General features: G+C 36.9%; 1 protein-coding gene across 2 annotated transcripts in view; it reads right to left on the reverse strand.

Annotated features, from left to right (window-relative positions):
• Positions 1–22,358, reverse strand: part of mtmr10 (myotubularin related protein 10) — a 34,584-nt gene that overhangs the window by 3,255 nt on the left and 8,971 nt on the right. For both annotated transcript variants that reach the window (XM_067399511.1, XM_067399512.1), the window contains exons 3-14: positions 15,328–15,464; positions 14,148–14,220; positions 10,789–10,931; positions 6,337–6,430; positions 5,192–5,339; positions 4,279–4,366; positions 3,919–4,007; positions 2,635–2,765; positions 2,258–2,327; positions 1,978–2,048; positions 1,126–1,298; positions 845–1,015 (exon numbers count right to left, since the gene is read on the reverse strand). In XM_067399511.1, the coding sequence (XP_067255612.1) occupies positions 845–1,015; positions 1,126–1,298; positions 1,978–2,048; positions 2,258–2,327; positions 2,635–2,765; positions 3,919–4,007; positions 4,279–4,366; positions 5,192–5,339; positions 6,337–6,430; positions 10,789–10,931; positions 14,148–14,220; positions 15,328–15,464 (1,388 nt within the window). The remainder of the gene's footprint in view (positions 1–844; positions 1,016–1,125; positions 1,299–1,977; positions 2,049–2,257; positions 2,328–2,634; positions 2,766–3,918; positions 4,008–4,278; positions 4,367–5,191; positions 5,340–6,336; positions 6,431–10,788; positions 10,932–14,147; positions 14,221–15,327; positions 15,465–22,358) is intronic.

Raw genomic sequence — 22,358 nt, forward strand, 5'->3', positions numbered from 1 at the left:
TATCTATCTATCTATCTATCTATCTATCTGCCCTAAAAAAGTGGGGTTTTGGACCATTAGCGGCTATCTGACCTAAACGGGGTTCTAATTGGTTCACTGTATTCTGAACTTATTTGGCAATCAATTATTTAATCTATTAAGGTGTGCTGACCCAAAAATCTTGTACAAACCTGGGCCAAGTTTAAACCAGTAACCAGGCATCACAGCTGGCAAAGGGGCATGTCTGACTTTGACATGTATATATTGCCATTATTATGTAATCAAAATGAAAATTATTATTGGGTGTCTTCAATGATAATGTCAAGTTACTGTAATGTAATGTATTTGCCCCAAAAAATGATGAGGATTTATGTTGATATTATCCAAAACCAAACTTTGCCAGGGGTGTTTCCAAACTTTTGGAGGGCAGTGTATATTTTATATATATATATATACACACACAGTCAAACCAAAATTTATTCAGACACCTTGAACATTTCATTCATTAATACAGTTTATTCACTATAGTTAAAAAATGGTAATATGACAAGATCTCAGAGTTAAACTGTGTCAGAAAATAATTATCTTAATTATGTCAGATAACACTTAAACAAAACATGGTCAGGTCAAAGTGTCTGAATAATTTTTGGTTCCAAATTTTTTGTATTTAGTTTTAGTATTTTAGTCCACTGTATGAAGAATTTTTGAGTATAATATGTCACAGTTTACTTTATTTTGCTATCCTCACTTACATAAATCAACTATAGTGTCCTACAACCACTAGTAAAAATATATAAAAAATTATCATATATATATCTGGAATAAAAGTGTGTATTGCAAAACTAATTACAAAAAAGCATCTAACCCTGCTATGCTCTGCTCTTTGTCGGGGGCAGTTGAAGAGAAAGGTGCTGAAGACAGGGACCCACATACTGTCCCCCAGCACTGTCAGATACACCTCAGTGAACTCAAAGGCTGCTGGGTACTGATTCCACAGCTGCCACACACAGTCCAGAAACAGCAGGAACAAAGGAGACTGCAGACAGAAAGAATATGAACAATCACATATGTGAACAAAGTGTGCCACACGTCTGCCTCTTATAAACAAACAAGATACTGGAATATAACTGATGTAAGCTGCACTACCTCCTCTTTATCACTCTTCTTCAGATGGTTGCAGCGGTCCAGGAACCGATGGCCAGCCATCACCCATTCTTTCTGAATCAGACCCTGGAAGCCATGCAGACTCCTGCAGTGAGGATCACACATCAGCTGCACCAGACAGGAAATCACACAACTCAGGTCCCGATCCTCCTTTTCTGTACACACACATACGGAATAAAGGGGCAAGGTCATTTATCACTTTACATGAGATTTGCAAGATATTACATTTAAGATATTAGATTTGTCTATAAGAGAAAAAAGAGTATCCAGTATCCAGAGTATCCAGCAGTAAAAGGAGTATCCTAGGTTATCCTATGCCTGACTAGCAAGCAGTCAGGCAGCACCATAATTGTTTAAAATATGAATAATAATAGTAAATAACAATGTTACATTTATATAGTGCTTTTATAGTACTCAAAGCGCTTGACATATTAAAGGGGAGAATCTCCTCAACCACCACGAATGTGCAGCATCCACCTGGATGAGGCGACAGCAGCCATATTGCGCCAGAACGCCCACCACACACCAGCTTATTGGTGGAGAGGAGACAGAGTGATGAAACCAATCAGAATATGGAGATAATCAGGAAGCCATGATAGTGGACAGAGGTCAATGGGCAAATTTAGACAGGGTGCCGGTTACACCCCTACTCTTTTTCAAAGGACATCCTGGGATTTTTTATGACGACAGAGAGTCAGAGAATTATATTATATTATATTATATTATATTATATTATATTATATTATATTATATTATATTATATTATATTATATTATATTATATTATATTATATTATATTATATTAATTATATTATATTATATATAGCTTCTTACCAAGGAGTATGACAGACACATGTCTGCTTTCCAGCATATAGACTACATCTACTGCATGCCGCAGAAATGTCCTGTAAAAAAAAAAATCAAATACCACACCAATCTTAGAAGTGTACACAGTCATCAGCATCTAAAAACAGTTTTGTTGAGACCTAAATAAACACCTGTGAATGCACAAACAAAAGAACCTATGCCTTTTTCCGGCATCTCTGGCACAAAATAACTTCTGGTACAAGCTGAGAGCTCAAAGTTGTGACTACTGAGTGTTCCTCAAACATACCTGACATACTCCATCCATCTTGAGCTCTCTAAAGATGACAGCCACTTTTCTTCAGATTCCTCAAAGGGCTCTGCATATACAAATAAATACAGAAGCAAGCAAAAAGACAAATTAGAGCTAAAGTGGATAAGGCAATAAACAGATGATCTACCGAAAGACAGCTTAGATCATTTTACACATTTTAACTCTGCGAGTAAGAGTATCAGCTAAAATGTTTTTAATGGCACCAGGAAGCACTGTGTGGGATTCTTGGAATAACCAAAAACATTCTTGGCCCTTACAGTAACCCAGCCTTAAGCTAAATTATTAACATGAATAACCCTGGCAAGTATTTCCTGTACTGCAATCATCCCTTTCTCCAACAGGGAATTGATTACCTATAACACAGATCTGCCTCAGTTTCAGAAGAGCAGCCTGAATATCCTGGATGTTTGGGAGGTTTTTGTCCAAATCCGACTTGAAGACATCACTGCGCAGGGGGTGACTCTTAATAATGGCACTGGAAATCCTGCAGAAACAGAGGATTTAACGACTGCTTACTGAACACAGAATATGACAGCCTGTATCCTTGGATACTGGCAGAGCTGGCAACCCAACTAGGCTCATGAGCCAAAAGATCTGAGATAAGTAAACAAGCACAATCATAACATTTGGTGAAATAATATTTGGGAAAAGAACTGTCCAGAATGTATTATCAGATAAAGCTAATCTGCTTCATTTAGGCTTAAATCAAGGCCAAACCAAATCTATTGCCCTTCAATTCACCATGAAATCAATATTGACTATTCTATTTTTTTTTTTTTTTTTTTTTTTTGGGAATATTGCAGTGTTTCTTATAATTTATTTATCCTTGCACATCATTATTATTATACGTACTTACTGGCACGAGGGTGGAACAACCTGTCACTCACATGAGATCAAAGCAATGGCAAACCACAACGATCCAAACAATTCCCCTTGGTCCCACCCTGCATTTTTTCTTGTTCGAGAAGCAGTTTCTTTCTGATATACACTGCCATTAAAAAGTTTGGGACTGGTAAGATTTTATGTTTTTAAAGGACGCTTATGCTCAGCAAGGCTGCATTTATTTGATTAAAAATACAAAATTCATTCTAATATGATGATTTGTTGCTCAAGAAACTTTTATTATTATTATCAATGTTGAATGTTGTGTACAATTGCTTTTTCAAGATTCTTTGATTAATAGAAACTTCAAAAGAACAGCATTTACCTGAAATTGAAAGCTTTTATAACATTATACACTACCATTCAAAAGTTTGGGGTCAGTAAGAAATGAATACTTTTATTCAGCATGGATGCATTAAATTGATCAAAAGTGACAGTTAAGACATTTATAATGTTACAAAAGCTTTCCATTTCAAATAAATGCTGTTCTTTCTTTCTTGTAACACTGGACTGGAGTAATAAATTACATTTTAAAATATATTCAAATAGAAAACAGTTATTTTAAAAATATTTCACAATATTACGATTTTGTTTTTTGTTGATGTTTGTTGTTCTTGATGGTGAGCATCAAGAAGAGACTTCTTTTAAAAACATTAAAGATCGATCACAAACTTTTGAACGGCAGTGTAATTCACAATTGAGAAGAAACAACTTCCGTTTCATGCCGACTTTAATCAGACTTCTCTTGTTCTTACCGCTGCTCCACCTTCCTCTGCTGCAGTGGGTCACTGATGTTAGACATGCGGACCAGAGCGCTCCCACTGGAGTGATTCCAGCACCATAACTAAAACCAAAAACACACAAATAAATACTCTTCAAAACTGTCTAAGGTTAGCCTACATATGTCGACACACATGATTGACTCACAGCTATTAAGTACAAATCCATCCACCAAGTAAGCTTAAATAAGACACGGTTTCACATTCTGCAAAGTTTTAAACTAACTGATGACTTTCTGAGTAAGAGCAAAACAGACTAGGGTAGTAAAAGTGATTTGTAGATTTCCTCCCCTCTAACTCTAAAACCAATAATCCAGTCCGGTAAATGGCGCTCACCGGGATGCGCTGGGAGTAAAAGCAGCAGGCATACTGCTTCAGATCCTGATCTGCTAGAGATACTGGAACCACAAAGAACTCTGGGAGACTGCAAAGATCAGGAAAAAAAGCGGTTAAATTCCACAAACGGCTCCCTGAAACTGTCATGCGCAATGAAATATGTGATGCTTCTTTGTGTTAGTATTATAAACACAATGACCTGATACTGAACTGTGTGTGGATCAGTGAGATCAGTGCTTTCATTCCAGAGGATTACTGCATTCCTGTCTGTCTGAGCAGATTCATATGAACCTGTCATCTTTTAATCAGTTATCCTCATCTTATTAAGAGATTTATTTGGATGACAAAGGGGCCGTTTACACAACACCATTTTCAACAAAAACAGGAAAACATTTTTATGAGTTTTGGCCATTTCATTTACAAGAAAATGGCATTTTGGGGGTATGAAAAAATGTAAGTTTAGAAAACGTTCAGTATCAAGTTTTTGGAAACGCTACCATTATAGTCTTTGCGTAAACTACAAAAACAGTGACACCATGCGCCTGCGTTTATTACGTGTTCAGTCATAGTGTTCCTTTACAGTGACTTTGCATGGATAATACAGTGTTTAGTTGTCTTTCACAAAATCGTGTTAATGGGGATCATTTTTACAACGTTGTCGTCTGTACGCAAAAAAATGCAAAGGAAAAATTTCCATTTTTAATACATTGTTGTTGTGTAATTGTACCCTACTAATTCACGTTCACTTAAACAACATACATTTATACTGTACACACTCATACTTGTGTTTCTGTCACATTTACTTGCTACATGAAAGTTATGCAGCAATGATCTTCAGCCTATAATGCTTATAATAAAATCTGGTTGCAAAATAGATCACTATTTGCATGTAAAATTGCATTTTTACACTCACCTGGGCGAGATGAAATAGCCTTGATTTATGGTACACACCCTCCATTCAGAGGCGCCGGTACGCTTGATTTCTCTATCCCAGTCTGAGGAGCAGTCGAACAGGGGCGTCTGCAACCCACCGCCAGGGTCAACACCATTCACCGTCTCACCTAAACAAACCAGACATGTACAACTCATGAGGGGTGAAAAGGTGAGAGGTGCAGGTGGTTATGGGACATGTTTACTGAGGTATTTTTTATTTATTTATTCAAGGATATGCTAATAAATTGTCATTTTTTAACACATTAATGTTATAATAAATTATAATGAAAATATATCAATTATAATAATAAATGTAAAAAGTAATTAAATAATTTAATTTTAATAATAAATCTCATTATATAAAAAAATGTCTATGTCATTGAATTTGCAAAATAACAGTGATCATGGAGACATACTCTACAGTTCAAAAGTTTGGGGTGAGATTTATTTTCCCTCAAAAAATGAATACTTTTATTTAGCAAGAATGGATAAATTGATCAAAACTGACACTTAAGACATTTATAATACAAAAGATTTCCATTTCAAATAAATGCTGTTCTTCTTTCTATTCATCAATGAATCTTGAAAATATGTATCAGTTTCTACAAAAATATTAAGCAGCACAACTGTTTTCATCATTGATAATAATAAGAAGTATTTTTGAGCACAAAAATCAGCATATTAGAATGATTTCTGAAGGATTCTAAAAATTCAGCTTTGCATCACATGAGACATTTGACACATTACAAAACCTTATTGTCTGTAATGGTAGTGCATATATATAAAAAACAGTCCTCTTCAGATCAACATGTAGTAACATGAATTTACCCTGAAAAGCAGGAAGTTTGCATTACTGGTGCTGTCACATTCTCCTCTAATCAGGTTACATTCTGTCATTTCTTAAAAATACACGTTACAATGCCGCCCAATAATAGCAGCCATATAAATTTTAATTTAGGCCCTGCTATTCATAACATGAGCATTTTGCATTCCCTGGAAAGTCTCCTCATGTTTTGACTTGCAGGGAGGCTAAATGTATGGACAGCTCAACTCAGTTTGGCAGATCTTGTGGAAACAAGAGTTGCCAAATCATTTGTGGTCACAGTCACACGTGTGTTTTCATACCCGTTGATCCATGGTATCGCTTTCCGACGTATTCAAAGCCAAAGAGTAGCTGAGGGTCAGCAGGGTGGGAGTAATGAGCAATGGCCAGACAAACCTGTGGGAGCACATCACACGTTCACATGACTAAGACAAAATGACCTTCAACGTTAGTTTCACTGTAATTTCCTGAGAAAACAAAACAGAAATATGATACTGAAATATAATGCCTTTTTTCCATCTCATAATACAACAATTTTGTCATTTACTAACCAATTGTTTGCTGTCCAATTTACCCTTGCACATACCAAACGCTCCGTTACAAATAAGAAATGTACATCTCTAATCTTTGGAAGGGATTCGGAAGAGCTTTTGGAAGAGAAAATTATCCTGTGTTCAAATAAGCCATCATAACTGACATTCCTGCCACAGGGCACTGGAAAAATACCACCTGAACAGCTTGATTTAAATTCTAGGCACAAACCACTGCCAGTAAGGTCCCGAACTGGTTGATATCCCCCGCCCCAAGGACTATGGTGCAGTTTGGGAATTTTTCTTCCTTTTATCTCTTTTCCTGCAACACCTGTTGGTCAGTTCCCCTGTTTATTCATTCAGAAGAGCTTTTCTTGGCACAGATGTTGGATTCAGGCTTGAAAATATTCAACAACACTGAGTGCAGAGCACAGGCTTGGCTAGACTTTCACCTTTACAACACAGTTAACAAACATTCTCTTGCTGTATCTTACATATCTCACAGATGAGACTTGAAATAATAAATGTACTCTCTGTATGTCCTACTTGTATGAAAAGCAAATAGTAAATGGTTTGTTCACCCAGAAAGGAAAATTCTGTCATCATTTAGTCACCCTTATGTCGTTTAAAACCCATAAGACTTTGATTCATCTTCAAAACACAATGGAGGGATAGAAATATCTAAGATTTCATTAAAAGCATCTTCATTTGTGTTTCAAAGACAAACAAGTCTTTTTTTTAACAACTGATGACTGAATTTTTGGGGTAAACTATCCATTTAAAATTAAACTGTATAACACTCTAATAAGAGGACACTCACAGAATGTGTTTTTGCATTCCACTACACTACTTTTCTATTGTTTTTCTAAGTAAACATGCAGTAGATGGACGTGTTTTGACCTCTGCACTTGTGTCTTTTGCCTGACACAGTGTTCTAAAAAAGCAGAGCTTAACTTAAATTAAAAGAAATACAATCTTTAAAATACACATCTCTAGACCTTGAGTTTTTTTCTCATTACATGCAATTACAATCACATTCTGTGCGAATGTCCCCTAAATACCGTACTTCTCAAAGCAAGAATTTAATGCTTGTGCTGGTAAAACGACAACAACATTTTCAGATGCGTGTTTGCCAGAAGTGTTTTCCCAAGGAGACTGGTGTAGGAAACTCTGAAGAAGAAAAACTTGCTCTAGGGACAGAAGTGCTGGGAATTAACAGTGACGATTATGTAGACACAACAGTCATGTGAAGTGAACAGCAGCTCTGTAATTTCCAACTGGATGTTATGAAATTACCATTTGGCTTTTTTCCATTGCTCATAAAGAAAAACATGAAGTATCTCTAATTCCACTCAGTATTTAGCCTAGCCTAAACGAAAACAGTTCATTAAAACTCAAAAGCACACATAAAAGAGTCCCTCCTCCACAATCCAAATTCAATATTTGATATTTATTTCTATTTTTGTCCCATCTGAGCTGAGATACCTAAATAACTGGCCCCAGAGCTGTCTGCATTAGTTTCCCTTTTGGCTCCTCCATAATAATAGCACCAGAATATGAATAAGCAGGTCGCGTTGCAATGGCTGTCAAGGAAACGCACTCTACTTGCCCTTCACGTAAGCGGCGTAGTTTAGCGTTCAGTGGGACTGAGCAACAAAAGCCTCAGAGAAGCTCTGGAACGGAACTTCAGGATAAATGTGTGTGTTTGCTAAACGCTCAGAAAGTGAGAGCCTCGCTCAATGGGCTTTTTGTTCCTCTTGTTTTTTGTGGTGCTTTTCTTGCCCCTTTCTCCCCCTTCCTTCACACATTCTCAGGAGCTGGCAGACTGTTTAGAGCTGAACTCTGGCATCTCTTTTTTCCTCCTCCCCCCCTTACTTCACTCCTTCTATACCTCCAGTTATTCCCCTTAGAGTTTGGGCCCTGTATTTGGTGGGTAACTGCAGGTGAAAAGCTTGGCTTCCCTCATAGTCTTTTTCCCATTACTGAAAGGAAAACTCCCTTTTCCGCTTTCAAAAACATAAACAGCTCTTAGTGCAGCCTTTGAGATTCTAGTGACTAATAAATGATGACTAACAATCATTCCAAAGATGCTGTGGAAACCATTTCGCTCTGAGTCATGCTACAGGAATGGCCAATCAGGGCACATTATGCTACAGGAATGACGAACAGGAGGCTGTTCTCCTCTTCTGACAGCCTTTGAGTCAGGAGCACAATGTGGAATGTTCGTTTTACACAAAGTTCCACATTGCCTGGCAACAGCAGCTGTTGTGAAGCAACAGGATGGGTTTGTAGGCCAGTGTGAGTCACAGAATTCGGAGTTCATCGCATGATCAGATCAGCTTGTATAAAGAGTCTTTTTATCTGCTTTATGGCTCAGATATATAACGGGAGGGAGAGAAATTCCTCAACAGAACATGCTTTATTTTATGAGTCTCTGATGGTTTTGGTGGGAACTTTCAAATACTCCAACATGCTTTTTTGTTCTTTTAAGCCTATCAATAGGGAAAAGTAAAGGAAAAAAAGTGGGGAAAAAATGGGGTGGGTACGATATTTTAATGAGCCTCTTGTGCTCACAGAGGCTGCATTTATTTGATCAAAAATAAAGTTAAAAACTAAAATATTGTGAAATACTGCAATAAAAAAAAAACTATTTTCTGTTTTAATATATGAAAATGTAATTATTCTTGTGATGACAAAGCAGATACATCAGTCTTCAGTGTCACATGATCCTTCAGAAATCATTCTAATGTGCTGATTTGCTGCTCAAGAAACATTTCTTATTAGCAATGTTAAAATCAGTTATTCTGTTTAAAATTTTTGTGGAAACAGATTTTTTTTTTTTTTTTTATGAATAGAAAACATTTATTTGAAACAGAAATCTTCTGCGACAATATAAAAGGATTTCCTGTCACTTTTGATCAAATAAACGCATCCTTGCTGAATTGAAGTATTAATTATTATTTTTTTTTTTTTAAATGAACGACAGTTTATGAGGTTAAACAGTTTATAAATCACTAATTTTATAAATCAATCAAACACTGTCCAACAGCAACACCAGTGGATAAAGTTACTTTTGCCTCCCTTGAGCTAATTCTGGCCTCACAGAAGTCCTTTAAAGTGGCGTGCATGTGAGGGGGCAATTTCAAAACACATAAAAAGTAATGTTAGATGAACCAGTGCCTCCAAGCCAGCTGTAATTGGCTGATTACACTGTCTTTATTAAGATTAATGCCTGATTCTTATGATTGCAAAAGGTCCACAAATCAATATGAATGAAAACTGATGGAAATTAATGGACTAATTACAAAGTAAACAACTGACCCATTTAAACATTACTAATGAAACTCCCATGCAAATGGAAATTAACTTAAATTGATCTTAGAGTAAGTTTTTAACCACAAAGTTTGGTTAAATTAATGTTTACAGAGGAGTTCCTGATTAATGATTTGAATAGAAAGTGATTATATAAATAAAAAAATTTTAATTATGACAGAATTGTCATTTTTGGATGAATTATGCCTTTAATAATTATAGCCAAACAACAAATTGAATTAACACAAAATATTCTTGTTACTGACTGTATTACTGTTATATTATATTTTGAAGCAAAGTTTAAAAAAATATAAAGGTAAATGGGATTCCACACGCACTTCATCAGGAAACCATGAGGACTCTGCACGCTCATTTCAGAATCTACCACATGCCACTGGTTTGCAGTGGGATCAGTGTCTACCAGACAAAGAAGGTGGATGAAAGCAGTGCTGTCTAGGTAAGGAGACAAACTATAATCCCCTCATCCTACAACCTCTCAGTAGGGAAGGGGAGATGACAAGAGAAGAGACTTCCTGAAACACCACAGGCCTACAGTTCTAGGAAAAGATCCTTGCTTAAGTGGGACACTGACAAAAAGTGATCGAGGCTAAATGTGTGCATAAACCCGCATACACAATAGACAGAACACTGACTGAAATTAATACAAATCATAAATCCACTTAATTCCAGGAGGGGACCCAATAACATGCAGGAATTTCTCATACTTGTTTACAAATTTTACTTTAGGGGGAAAAAAAAACATTCAGCAGAGGCTGCAGTCAAACCCATTAGCTCTTAATCCTCTCTCAGACTAATCCAAAAGCGCCTGGAACACGGAGGTGTGCGAGTGTGTTTGGGTGCAAGAGGCTGTGAGGCTAGTTATTTTATTGTGTTTGTGTGTGTGTTTTGTACCTTTTTAGCACTCTCGGGTCCAGCTTCATCAAAGCGGAATCGGATGATGCGGAAGTCTTTGCAGTAGAGGATAAGCTCAGTAGGGTTAAATTTCAGCTTCTGATTGGATCCTAAAATCTTCTGCTTCCCCTTAATGTCATTCACTATAAAAACACATAAAACAATTTTATTTGGATTTTGTAACCATTACTGGTAGTAACAGAGAGACAGAGAACAGGTAATCATTGGGAGAAGATGGGAAAGCAATACAACACTACAACACCATGTGTCAGAGAATGTGTACTTACTGCCAAGTTTACTAATCTCACTATTTGATAGTACATGTGCTAGTGAGCAGAGAGAGTGTATTATGTGCAATCTGTATTACGTAATCTTTAGACAAACAGTCTGAAGGCATAAGAAATCATGTCCAGGTCTAAAAGTAACAAAAAAAAATAACACTGAAATTATAGGACGTTCTCTTTTCATAAATTAAATACCATAGAAGTGGTAATTTAAGACCACTTTTCAATTTTCAACATTTGGAGTTACATTAGAGAACATGACACTATTTTTATCATAAGTGGAGTTCCTCTACCCAAGTATGTACATCCTCCAATGGGCCGAAAGAGGAAACGCTCATATTACCTTCAGGTTAGCAGTACGTGTCATAAAAAAATCATAATCATGCTGTTTTTGCGTGCATTGTAAATAGAATGTATAGAATAGAACTGTACATTACATTTAGAAACTCGCATAAAATAACTTAACACAAATGATTACATACAAATTACATTACCTTATTAGGCAACTGCAATAATTCAATTTGTAGTTTACTGACTGTAACCCAAAGTTTATCATTTCCCTAAAGTTTTTTTTTAAAGTATATGTATGTACAGAACAATTTTCAAGGAGAAAAACATGGAAAAAATCACTGTGCAATGCAATACTTTCAAATGCAATGCTTTTCAAAAAATGTATATCTTATGTCCACAGCAAAAAGATCTGAACTTACTAACTAGTAAACTTTATTAGTCTAAACAGTAAACGATTGTTTGATGAAAATAATGTTTTAATCAAAACATACAATATGAAAGGAAACTATGGTAACACAATACAATAATGCTAATTTAGTTAATATTTGCTATTATGCATTAAATAAAAAAGTTTTTACCTTATTTAGAAGTATAGTTCTGTTCAATAATGATGTTTGTTCATAAGTCAACTGACATCAATTAATACATGTTATCCTAGAGTAGATTATAAAGTGCTTTAAAAGTATTGTTCATTGTAATTTCATGTTAACTAGTGTAAATATGCAGAACCTTATTGTCAAGTGTTACCAAACCTACTGAAGGCTCATTGTGTTGTAGAGAAAGGTGTAGTTTAAGTAATACTTTTGTAAGAAACTCATTATTCATATATATTATATATGAGCAGATAAGGGTCTGTTGGCTGTGGTTCAAAATGAGCTCTCAGTCATGTAATTAATACAGTATAGACAGCCTCCGAGGGCACTATCCCAGACTGCAGGGGTCACTCCGTGCGCCTTACAGACAAACTGAAGCCTCAAAGAGAGTGTTTTTTTTTTCCAAGTCTGAATCTCTTATAAAGGTCTTTTGTTGAATCCACACAGACAGACAGAGTGAAAAAAAGGGAGGGGGGTTTAGGCTTCATGCTCTATCTGTTTAGCACAGCAATTCAACACTTGGGGGGCTAAGTCAGCAATGAGGGGAGTGCAAGGATCTAACACAAACAAGATTAATCGTGGCCGGGCTCAGGCTGCAGTCTGGCTGGATGAGCTCATCTACAGCTATGCTAAAAACAGCCACCCAAACAGGTTCTGCAGCTATGCTACACTGTCACGACTGACCGCATCGCTCGTGGAAAAATCCAAGCGAACAGGGTTACTGTCATTTATCTAAGACACATGATCCTTTTTGTTATGTTAATACAAATGCTGTAGCAGTTTACTAAAAGGAAAAAGGGGAACAGACACAGAGATAATAAACTGAGTACTGAAATAGAATAAGAGGTTACACCTTTTTCATATGATCCACTTTAGACATTCTACTAACTAGGAGTAACTTTGCAACTACATGTCAACTAACTCTCATAACAGTGTATGAGTAGGGTTAGCGCAAGATGAATGTCTGTTGGGGGAGCATAAAAATAAATTGTTGGCAGATATTAAGCAGACAGTCTACCAATACTCTACTAACACTCTAATGACAGTTAGTTGATGTAATGGCAGAGTTACTTATAGTTAGTAGAATGTCTAAAGTGGACCACTGGAATAAAGTGTTACCGAAAGAGAGATGGAGAACAACCTAAGTTTAAAAGAAGGAAACCAACGACTTTGTAAAAACATTTTCAGGCACTGAAAAAGAGGAGAAAGGAGAGAGCGACAGGGACAACATGCAAGGAGACATTCTATATAAAGCTGTATAGGGTCAGACCACTGAGACGCCTCAAAACATTTTCATTTTGGCTATTAAAAGAATAAAAGCATGGCTGGAGTTTCACAGAGCTGTGTTTCTCAAACTGGGGTGTGTGGAGCCTTGGGCATTCATCTCAAATAGCCAGGGCATCCGTGGAAAATCGAAATTGTGGAAAATTGAGAACAAAGATCTCGGTGCAAAACATGTCAGGTGCAGCAATGATCGCTGCCTTTATCAGGACTGGGTGATGAGGGTAAAAACTATTTAAGCTTTGAACCAAACCAAATTAGCTCTGAGTTGAATCACAATTTCACAAACTATAATTTGAAGAGAAAAAAAATGACATACTTTCAAGGGAATGGACGACTATTTGCGAACATCAAATCAGCAACAACCACACATTGCAAAAGTATTTACTATTTGCATCAAATACAATGGACCCACTTTATATTAAGTGGCCTTAACTACTATGTACTTACATTTAAATTAATCTATTGATACAATGCACTTATTGTGTACATACATGTTTTTACATTGTACTTATATTTTAAAAACACCTGCATGTAATTATATCTGTAATTAATTTCTGTAATTATTTTTTGATGTAAGTACATAGTAGTTAAGGCCACTTAATATAAAGTGGGACCAATGCGGAAAACTACTTGATTATGTCATTCACAATGCTGTATGTGTGTGGGAGGATCCAATAACAGTTTGGGGTTATGAAAGGGGTCCTTGTTTCAAAAAAGTTAGAGAAATCCTGTTTAGTCGAGCCGTAATACTTTCCTCTGTAGTGTGCACAATACAAGTGCTAAGCTGGTCTTTGATAGTCATTTAAGTGATGGTAGAAAACAACAGCAGAAAAAAGCCTGAAGACTGGCAGGTGGTCTGCAGGTGTTGATAAGCATAGTGAAGTGTGTTCACGTGCTGTTGAATTACCTGTTACTACCTGCTCCACGCAAGCCAGAGGGATATCATGCTCGCCCAGGAGGCGGTGGGTGCACTGGAATTTCTGTAAACATAATTATAAAAAAAGGATTATTTTTTATTTATTTGCTTATCATCTTTTTGTTGACATTATCCTGCAAAGAGAACCTAATGAGCTACGGCTGGCTTGCATATGAGCAAATGTAATGGGTGACCTGTATTAGCTTTAAAGACTGTAACAATTCATCTTCTTTCTTTAGTAAATCAGCTGATCATAGGTTGACTAGGGAGATTATTAACATGTTTAACTTGTTTGAGAGCTGCTTAACAACAAGGAGTGTCTATAGAGGTTAATATGTGCAGCAGATTTCACTGCTCTGGAAAAGACTTTGGATTCTTTTGCATGACATGATCTAAAAGAGAGGGTATGAAATGTATTTCCCTCCTTATATGCCACAGTTATCCACTCTAGGGAATAATACTCATGACACCAATATAAACAGAACTGTATTATATTGTATAAATTATAAAACTGTAAACTATTTCCCCAATATGTGTGTGTATCTAATGCAGACCTGTTTTCGCAATACTTAAGTTTGTATTTTTTTGTTCTATTGCAGTTTAATGAGTCAGTATATGTACTGAAAGTCATTAGTAGGTTCATTTCCCCAAAATGACTGTGGCTTTGTCATGCGCAGTAATAAATAAGTATAAATAACCAATATATTCAAATTGTAGTCCAGTAGAAAGACAATTGATTTGTTTTGCTCAGCTGTGTAGATTCATTTTCTATTTCTCACCAACAAGTTATGGAGAATAAATGCTATACTACACGCCCACTATCCTATGCCTACATTCAGACCCTGAAAAGAGTCTATTTTTCTTCAACTACAGATGTTGTTTCTGAGCTAGAAGGTTAATTATTTTCCACTGCAAGTTGAAATATATTATAATATATATATATATATATATATAAATAAATAAATTATAAATATTGTATTTAATATAAATATTATAAAATATAAATATTATAAACTAACACCATGTTTTGTAAGCGTTTAATAATAATAATCCATATTATAATCACTGCTTATTGCTGCTGTGAGGCTGCTTTATATAAAAATGTCTTCAGGCAATATGCTTCAAAATCAAGGCAGTCAAAGTACTAACTCTCAAATAAGTCTGAGCTTACCTGTCGTGGCAAAGAATTGTGGGTAATGAAGGAAACCTTGAAGTTGGTACAGACAAGTTTCCCCCAGAGGTCATCCTGACAGCTTTCTGTGCTGATGCATTTCTTTACAAAGTTTGCCTCGTTCACAACTATTTCACCTGTAAAGCAGGAACAAGGAACTGAGATTTAGAGAAAGGAAAAGGGGCAAAAATTTTAAAATTTGTATATTTTAACATATTTAACATATATGTTAAAAGGAAATGTTGGCGCTTGTATTTAAAGTTGGGGTATGCATTTTTTTTAACAACACTGTTTGGAAGTTACTCGAGCCAATACTAGGGATGGGCATTTCAAGCAAAAATAATATTCGAAAATCGCTGGGAATTATTCGATTATTATTCGAAAATCGCACCCCTCCCCCGCACCCACGCATCAACACACAAACAGTGGGAGAGAGACCATTAACGCTTTCAATCTGTATGATATTGATAAACTGTTTAATTCATTGGAGAATATGCTGTCTTAACTCAAGCCATATAATGATTGTAATGCGCTAAAACATATTAATATGTTCGTTAATATAAGTGAAAGTAAAATCTGCATGGCCATTCATAACAGTGCGAAGCAGAGCGAGCGCTTTCAATTAATTCCTACGTTGAGCTTCCGGAGGAATAAACTGAAAACGCTCGCTCTCCGCCAGTGTGGACTATCAGTGTTGCTCGCTCGCGGCGTTCGCCTCGCTTTTGTCCAGTCCGGCACCTTTTTGTGGACACGCACCATGAATGACTGAGGGGATTTTACTTTCACTTTCAAATTAGCGCCAATTCGGGAGCGGTGACAAGTTATGATACCGATGTTGTTCCTGAACACCGGCAACACCGACTATCGCAGCAAGCTTACCTCAAGCCATATTGATTTTAGTCTGCCCAAACTCGTTATATCATTGTGAACAGCCTGAGTGACGGCACGTGTGTCGTGTGAACACTGATTTTAACGTCTCTGTTATATGCCACGATTGTCTATGTTCTGCTGTTAACAGCTTTTTAGGTGCGTTATTGGCAGCGCGCGCTTCCCCCTCTGGTTAAGTTACATGAACGTGTCACCATTGGAAACATGAGGATTTTTTTTAAGACGACAATCGCACAACCTATTCGATATTCTATAATTAAATCGAACTAATCGAATATTCGAAAATCGTGACACATCCCTAGCCAATACCAACAACAAACGTCTAACCAATCAGCATTAGGGGGCGTATGATGGTCGAGGAGAGAGAACGAGCAAGCGGAAGATTTTAAAAAAGAAAAAAAGAAGAAAAGAAAAAAAAGAGATGATGAGACAATACAAACAGCTCAAAAGAATATCACTGGATGAAGGTTTGTGACTAGGCAAGATCTTTAGGACCAGTGTTAATATTAGAAAAGCTTTCCAGCGCTGGAGAGAGCTAAGCAGGCCTAAACAGACACGGAGGCTGCTTTGATTCCGCATCACATGTGAGTAACACTGGGTTTGAGTGTCATTGATTGTCTGGGGCTGCTGTGCTGTTGACAACTAACAATGAACACTTGTTTGTATTTATTCTTGTGTACTGTACGTTCATTTTTTGTGCTTCCTTGTCATTCGTTCATCATCTGCGCTTTATTTTTCGTGAAGCATTTTGTTGTGCATCAGCTGTGATAAACAGACATCCACTCACATGGCGTGTATAACAGTGCCCAGATAGTGAGAGTTGTGCAGGTGAAGCACTGCGTACCTTGCCTGCCAGCAGCGGACGGGCCAGGGTACGAGACAGACTCGGAGCAGGGTGGTTAGGATTGGAGGGTGAGTTTTGGAGGCGGAGCAATGAAGAGAGGGGTGGGTTTGTTTGGGTTGATTTTAAATATCAACAATGTCCAACAGCGTTGTTGAAAAAAAAATACATACCCCACCTTTAACATGTACCATTGATTTGTTTTGTTCTACTCTGCTCCAACATGCATCCATATCTTTATCTCACAACCCAAATTTTCAAGAACTAAACAGACAGGACTTAAACTATACATACATGTATTGTATGCGATCAACCACTTCTGGGTGCTAAATAAACAAGCTGTAACACTACAGTTCCTCCACAATACACAAGCAGGGTTATATTAGATTTTGCACTCTCCACACAGGAAGAGTTCAGAGGAACTTCTGGATCACTGACCACTCATGTAACACACACTTGAGCCCCACCCCCTTCATAATGGCCTTCCAGGGGAAACTCTCTCCTGAGCAAAGTTGTGACTCTCCTTTCATGTTGGTTTTAAAATGATGCCCTATTAAAAGCAATGACCTGTTGTGCTGACTAAACAGTCACATAAACTTTTACCATGTACTGAGTGTGCACATGCATGCTGAGAGTCCTGAACATTCTGTCTCTTTTTTTTTATTTTCTTCCTTTTTTTTTTTAACACGAACAGGAAAAGATCAAAGTTCAAAGGCAGGTGTATGAGGAACCAACATAGGCTTTTAGTATAAAGAAACAAGGTTTTAGGACAGAGAGATCTTGTTTGCACTAATAATACTCACTGGTACCAGTGAATAATGTGACAAAGTGAACAAAAACTTTGACAGCTAAATAGAATCCACCAAACTTTAAAGAGCTGGAGCATTTAAAATGGCAGACAACATAAGTGCAGAGCACGCTTAGAGTAAACAGAATACGACGTTGACAATGTTGGTGTGGATGCAAATATAGTTATATATGTTTATAGTTATCGTTCTTGCTGTGAACAGGCCTTAACTAGGGATGGGCACATGTACCTAGTTACAACAAATTATTTAAAGCTGCAGTACTTAACTTTTTTTGGTTAAAAATTATCCAAAATCAATTTTTGAGCAAGTACATAACCAGCCAGTGCTCAAAACTATCTCCTTACTTTAGCCCGATTCACAATGGTAAGCTTGTAATTCAAGCATGCAGCAGTTCCTCTGTGCGCCATTACGTCACATCCATAAACAGAAAGGAAGGAGTCCCGTCCAGGCGGTTTTATCACGTGAGGATGCTGCTGGTAGCGGATCATTTATAGCCTGTTCTCACATCAGCTGAAATAATTAAACTTATCATTTTGATGGTCGATTGTAATCCAGAAAGTTCCAAATGACAATAATCAGTGACAGCTGGAGATTCAGCCGTAGTCAAAAGCAAAAGACTTTGGACTGTTGAGTGGCTACAGAAATTGAAATCTACAGGTAACGCTAATATACACATAGTCAAAGCAATACTGATGTTGTTAACATTAACAATGTGAGAACAATATAACAGTAATAATAATCTGCACGGTTTGGCATGATCCGAGCTAAACGATCGTTAGATTTAATCATCATTGGCAGCGCATTTTATTGTAGGCCTAATGCTTTTTTCCTCAGTTGGTCAGAACAAAAGTGGCAGACATGTTACTTACTTGTTCAGATGATATTTTCCAGTGAAAATTCTTATATTGGTCATACTTTCAAGACATAGAATCTGTGATTCTGAAGTTCAGTATCCACACCGGTGCGGTGACTGACAGCAAGCATTAGATTCATCCGCGCTGACGAGCTGTGCCGAGGCACAACGCACGTACAGATAATTGTACCGCATATGACTGCAATTGCAGGTTTCAAACAGAGATGGCGACAAAGAGGAAAAATGGCGGACTGCAGCTTTAAGAATGCACAAATATTACAATTTTGGAAGACAGACTAATTATTGTATATTTATACTAGGGGGCTGTTGAATGCTTGAATCTGATTTGTTGACCATCGTTTTAAGGTGTGCAATTATTTTTAGGGAAACACATGGCTAAAGTAGTTCTAGGCAGGTCTTGACTGAATTACAGTTCCCTATCACTTCGCCAAATGATTTCAGTTATTTCAATAGGTCCTTACAGCCTACAACCGCAAAAGAAACAAAACCCACAACAACACTGACCAAGCAAATAAATGAAGTAAACAATAGGATGAAAACATCAAATAATTGTCATGGTTTTTGCCAAAAAATATGTTTTGTGTCCTGAAAGTGCATACTCACTCCCACTCTCTCTCTTTCAAAAATATACACGTACTGTATAGTACAGACACACACTCGAACAGAAATGTTTTGTCAGCGCTGCTCTGACGAATTAATCAGTAAAATATTTGAGCAATTTAAAAGCTACATGACATTTCTCACCAGAGAGGTAATAACTGTGTGGTGTTTGAGGTAGATAAACTCAGTTTCACTATTAGTAGAGACGCGGCTGCCGTGAGAGAGGCACAGACTCAGGTAGGCTAATTCACATAAGCTTATTCTCTCTCTCTCTTCTCTCAACTGCGTTAATAACTGTATCATCGGTATTACTCTGCTATCAAGGCTGAAGCCTCCGTTACTAGTTCTGAAATGACGTTTTGGAATTAGCAACGGAGGCTTGGGATGAGATACGTAAGAAATTAATCCCACACACAAGAGTGCCAAATGTCAGAACAGTGTCTTGAGGTGTGGTAACTGTAGTATAAGTGGAATAATTGACTCTGGGCCATTGAATTCATGTTAATTCTTAGCACCTCGGGTGTGCATTATTTTCTAAGAATTCAACAGCTCGTCGTTAATTCTTCCTTATGTGTATATTGGATATTATTTATATGCTATGGCAGATGACCAATAAATAGCCAATACTGCAATTCTTTACTATTTTGTCTAAACATATTAAAAATAGTACAATAAAAACTAAAATCAATTGTTTTAAATGCTACAAATGAATTTAGGCATCACTACATCAAAATGTACAGTGTGGAAAATGGATATTTATTTTTAAGATAACATTGTTATTAAATGTATATAAACAAACCATTTAAGAAAAGAAAAAAAAAACAGAACTTGAGTAGTCAAAATGATCAAAACACACATTTCTAATTCCGGACACTGTTTAAAATCGTAGGCTACAGCAAACATCTCCTCTACCGTCTCTGGCTGAACTCTATAAGACACACACACATGGAAATAAAGAAACCGACATTGCTTCATTCTAAACATAGCACTTCCTCCTCTTTTCACTCTAAAGACCATTCAGACACATTAAGAGGCAAAAATGAACAGAGATGTGTGTATATTGGAGAAGAATAATCAAGCTGCTGAGAGAAAGAGTGCGGGAATAAAACAAACTCCAGCAATTTGTGTGAGTGTGGTTGTGTGAGCAGTGTTTGTCTCACAGCTGGGACTGTCAGGGGTTACAGTAGGGCATGATGCAGACTAGCTAAGATGGAGGTTGGGCCCTGCAAAAGAGTTTGCATCTCAGGCAAAATATTGGTGAACACTTCACTAAACGTCTAGCCATTAAAAAAAGTAGTTCGAGTTTTCTGAGAAAAACAATTCGTTTATGACTGCACCTGCTTGGAATTTGATGCCAAAGAATTCTGGAGAATGTTCTGTAGTTTTCTGAAGACTCTGAATGTCATCATTCACAAAATTATAAACATCCACCACTACTTGAATATTTAACTATTAGATAATTTGCTAACTGAATGCATTATCAGAATAACCAGCGTAATCAGTTTAACAAATTTCACCATTACCCTAGATTACAGATTCCTTGTCATCCTTTATAGCCTAAAACGTTGTACTCCCACTAGACGGTCTGAACTGTGCCTTGGCCCAGATCGTTGATCTGATTGGTTGAAGGACTATCCAATTGCGTGAATAATGCTCGTTGATCACGCCTCTTGTGCAGTAGAAAATACATACAGACTCTCCAGACCAATGTTCAATTTTAAATTGAGCTTGGCTGGCGATAGCCAGACAATGGAACATCTACAACTTCATCATTACAACAAACATCTTCTTTTACTACTTGGATGGTACACTTAAATTCATCTGAGTATATTTAGATGTAACAGGTCTGGTTCTCACCTTATTGATGAAGAGTAATTGTAATTTGCATGTAGAGCTGCAAATTCCTGCCTTAACCTCAGCTGTCTCCACAATAATCTTACGATAGGACAATATCGTTTTTAATCGCCTGCAGCTTTAAATGCTCCAACTATTTAAAGTAGGATGGATTCTAATTGGCTGTCAAAGTTCTTATCGTTTATCTGCTGGGGGGATCGATAGCATTGCGTCAGAAGTTATAAAGCTGTAACTACGGATATATTTCTTTTTATGATGGATGGATGGATGTACTTTTTTGGGCTTCAAAATCATGGATATTTTTAAATATTTTTTAATAACTCTGACTGTGTTTGTCTGAAAAAAGATAGTCATATACATCTAGGATGGCTTGAGGGTGAGTAAATCATGGGATAATTTTCAGTTTGGGGTGAACTATCCCTTTAAGACCTCAGTATGAAGCCACAATCTCTATAACCCATCTTCTCACATATTCACGCAGGCACACACCCACTCGCAAATTTCAAAACAACTTCCGCTCCACAAGCAGCCTGGTCTGTAAATGGCCATGACAACGTCACCGTGTTACTGATCACCGATCTACAGGGATTAACCAGCAGTTCATCCTCTTTGATCTAACAGTAAACAGCAGAAGATCAGTCCAGACGGCTGATGGGAAGGAAATGCAGATGCACTGTGAATGCAGCAAAACGACACCACAATGAAATTGTACTATACAATATTTCTTTCAAAATCAATTTAACTTATCATCCCCAAACTTTTAAAATTATTTTTGTAATTTTTAACCCGATCACATAAAATCTACAAGATGTGATGGCTGTGTACAGTATATCCTGATAGTGATGGTTTTGAGATTTCAGAAATGACAATGCATGAGAGCACACATCATAGCCATGCCTCTAATAATACACACTTGACATCAAACCTACTTGATTAAAAGACCAGAGTCAATTTAAAAGACAGTCTGCATCTTAAAATAACAGCATCAAATATTTAAGTATGACCATGTGACCAGGCTTCCTGTGTTTACATCCTGTTACAAAAGGGGGGTTTAGGCAGGTGGCATGTTTGATCAGAATACCTTGGAATGTGTTTTTCTTAACTTTGAATTTGGGCAACAATTATAGCAGCGCTAAAGTATAAAATTGTGTCTATGGCTAAAGTA

The sequence above is a fragment of the Chanodichthys erythropterus genome, chromosome 11 (assembly GCF_024489055.1).
Source record: "Chanodichthys erythropterus isolate Z2021 chromosome 11, ASM2448905v1, whole genome shotgun sequence".
NCBI lineage: Eukaryota > Metazoa > Chordata > Actinopteri > Cypriniformes > Xenocyprididae > Chanodichthys > Chanodichthys erythropterus.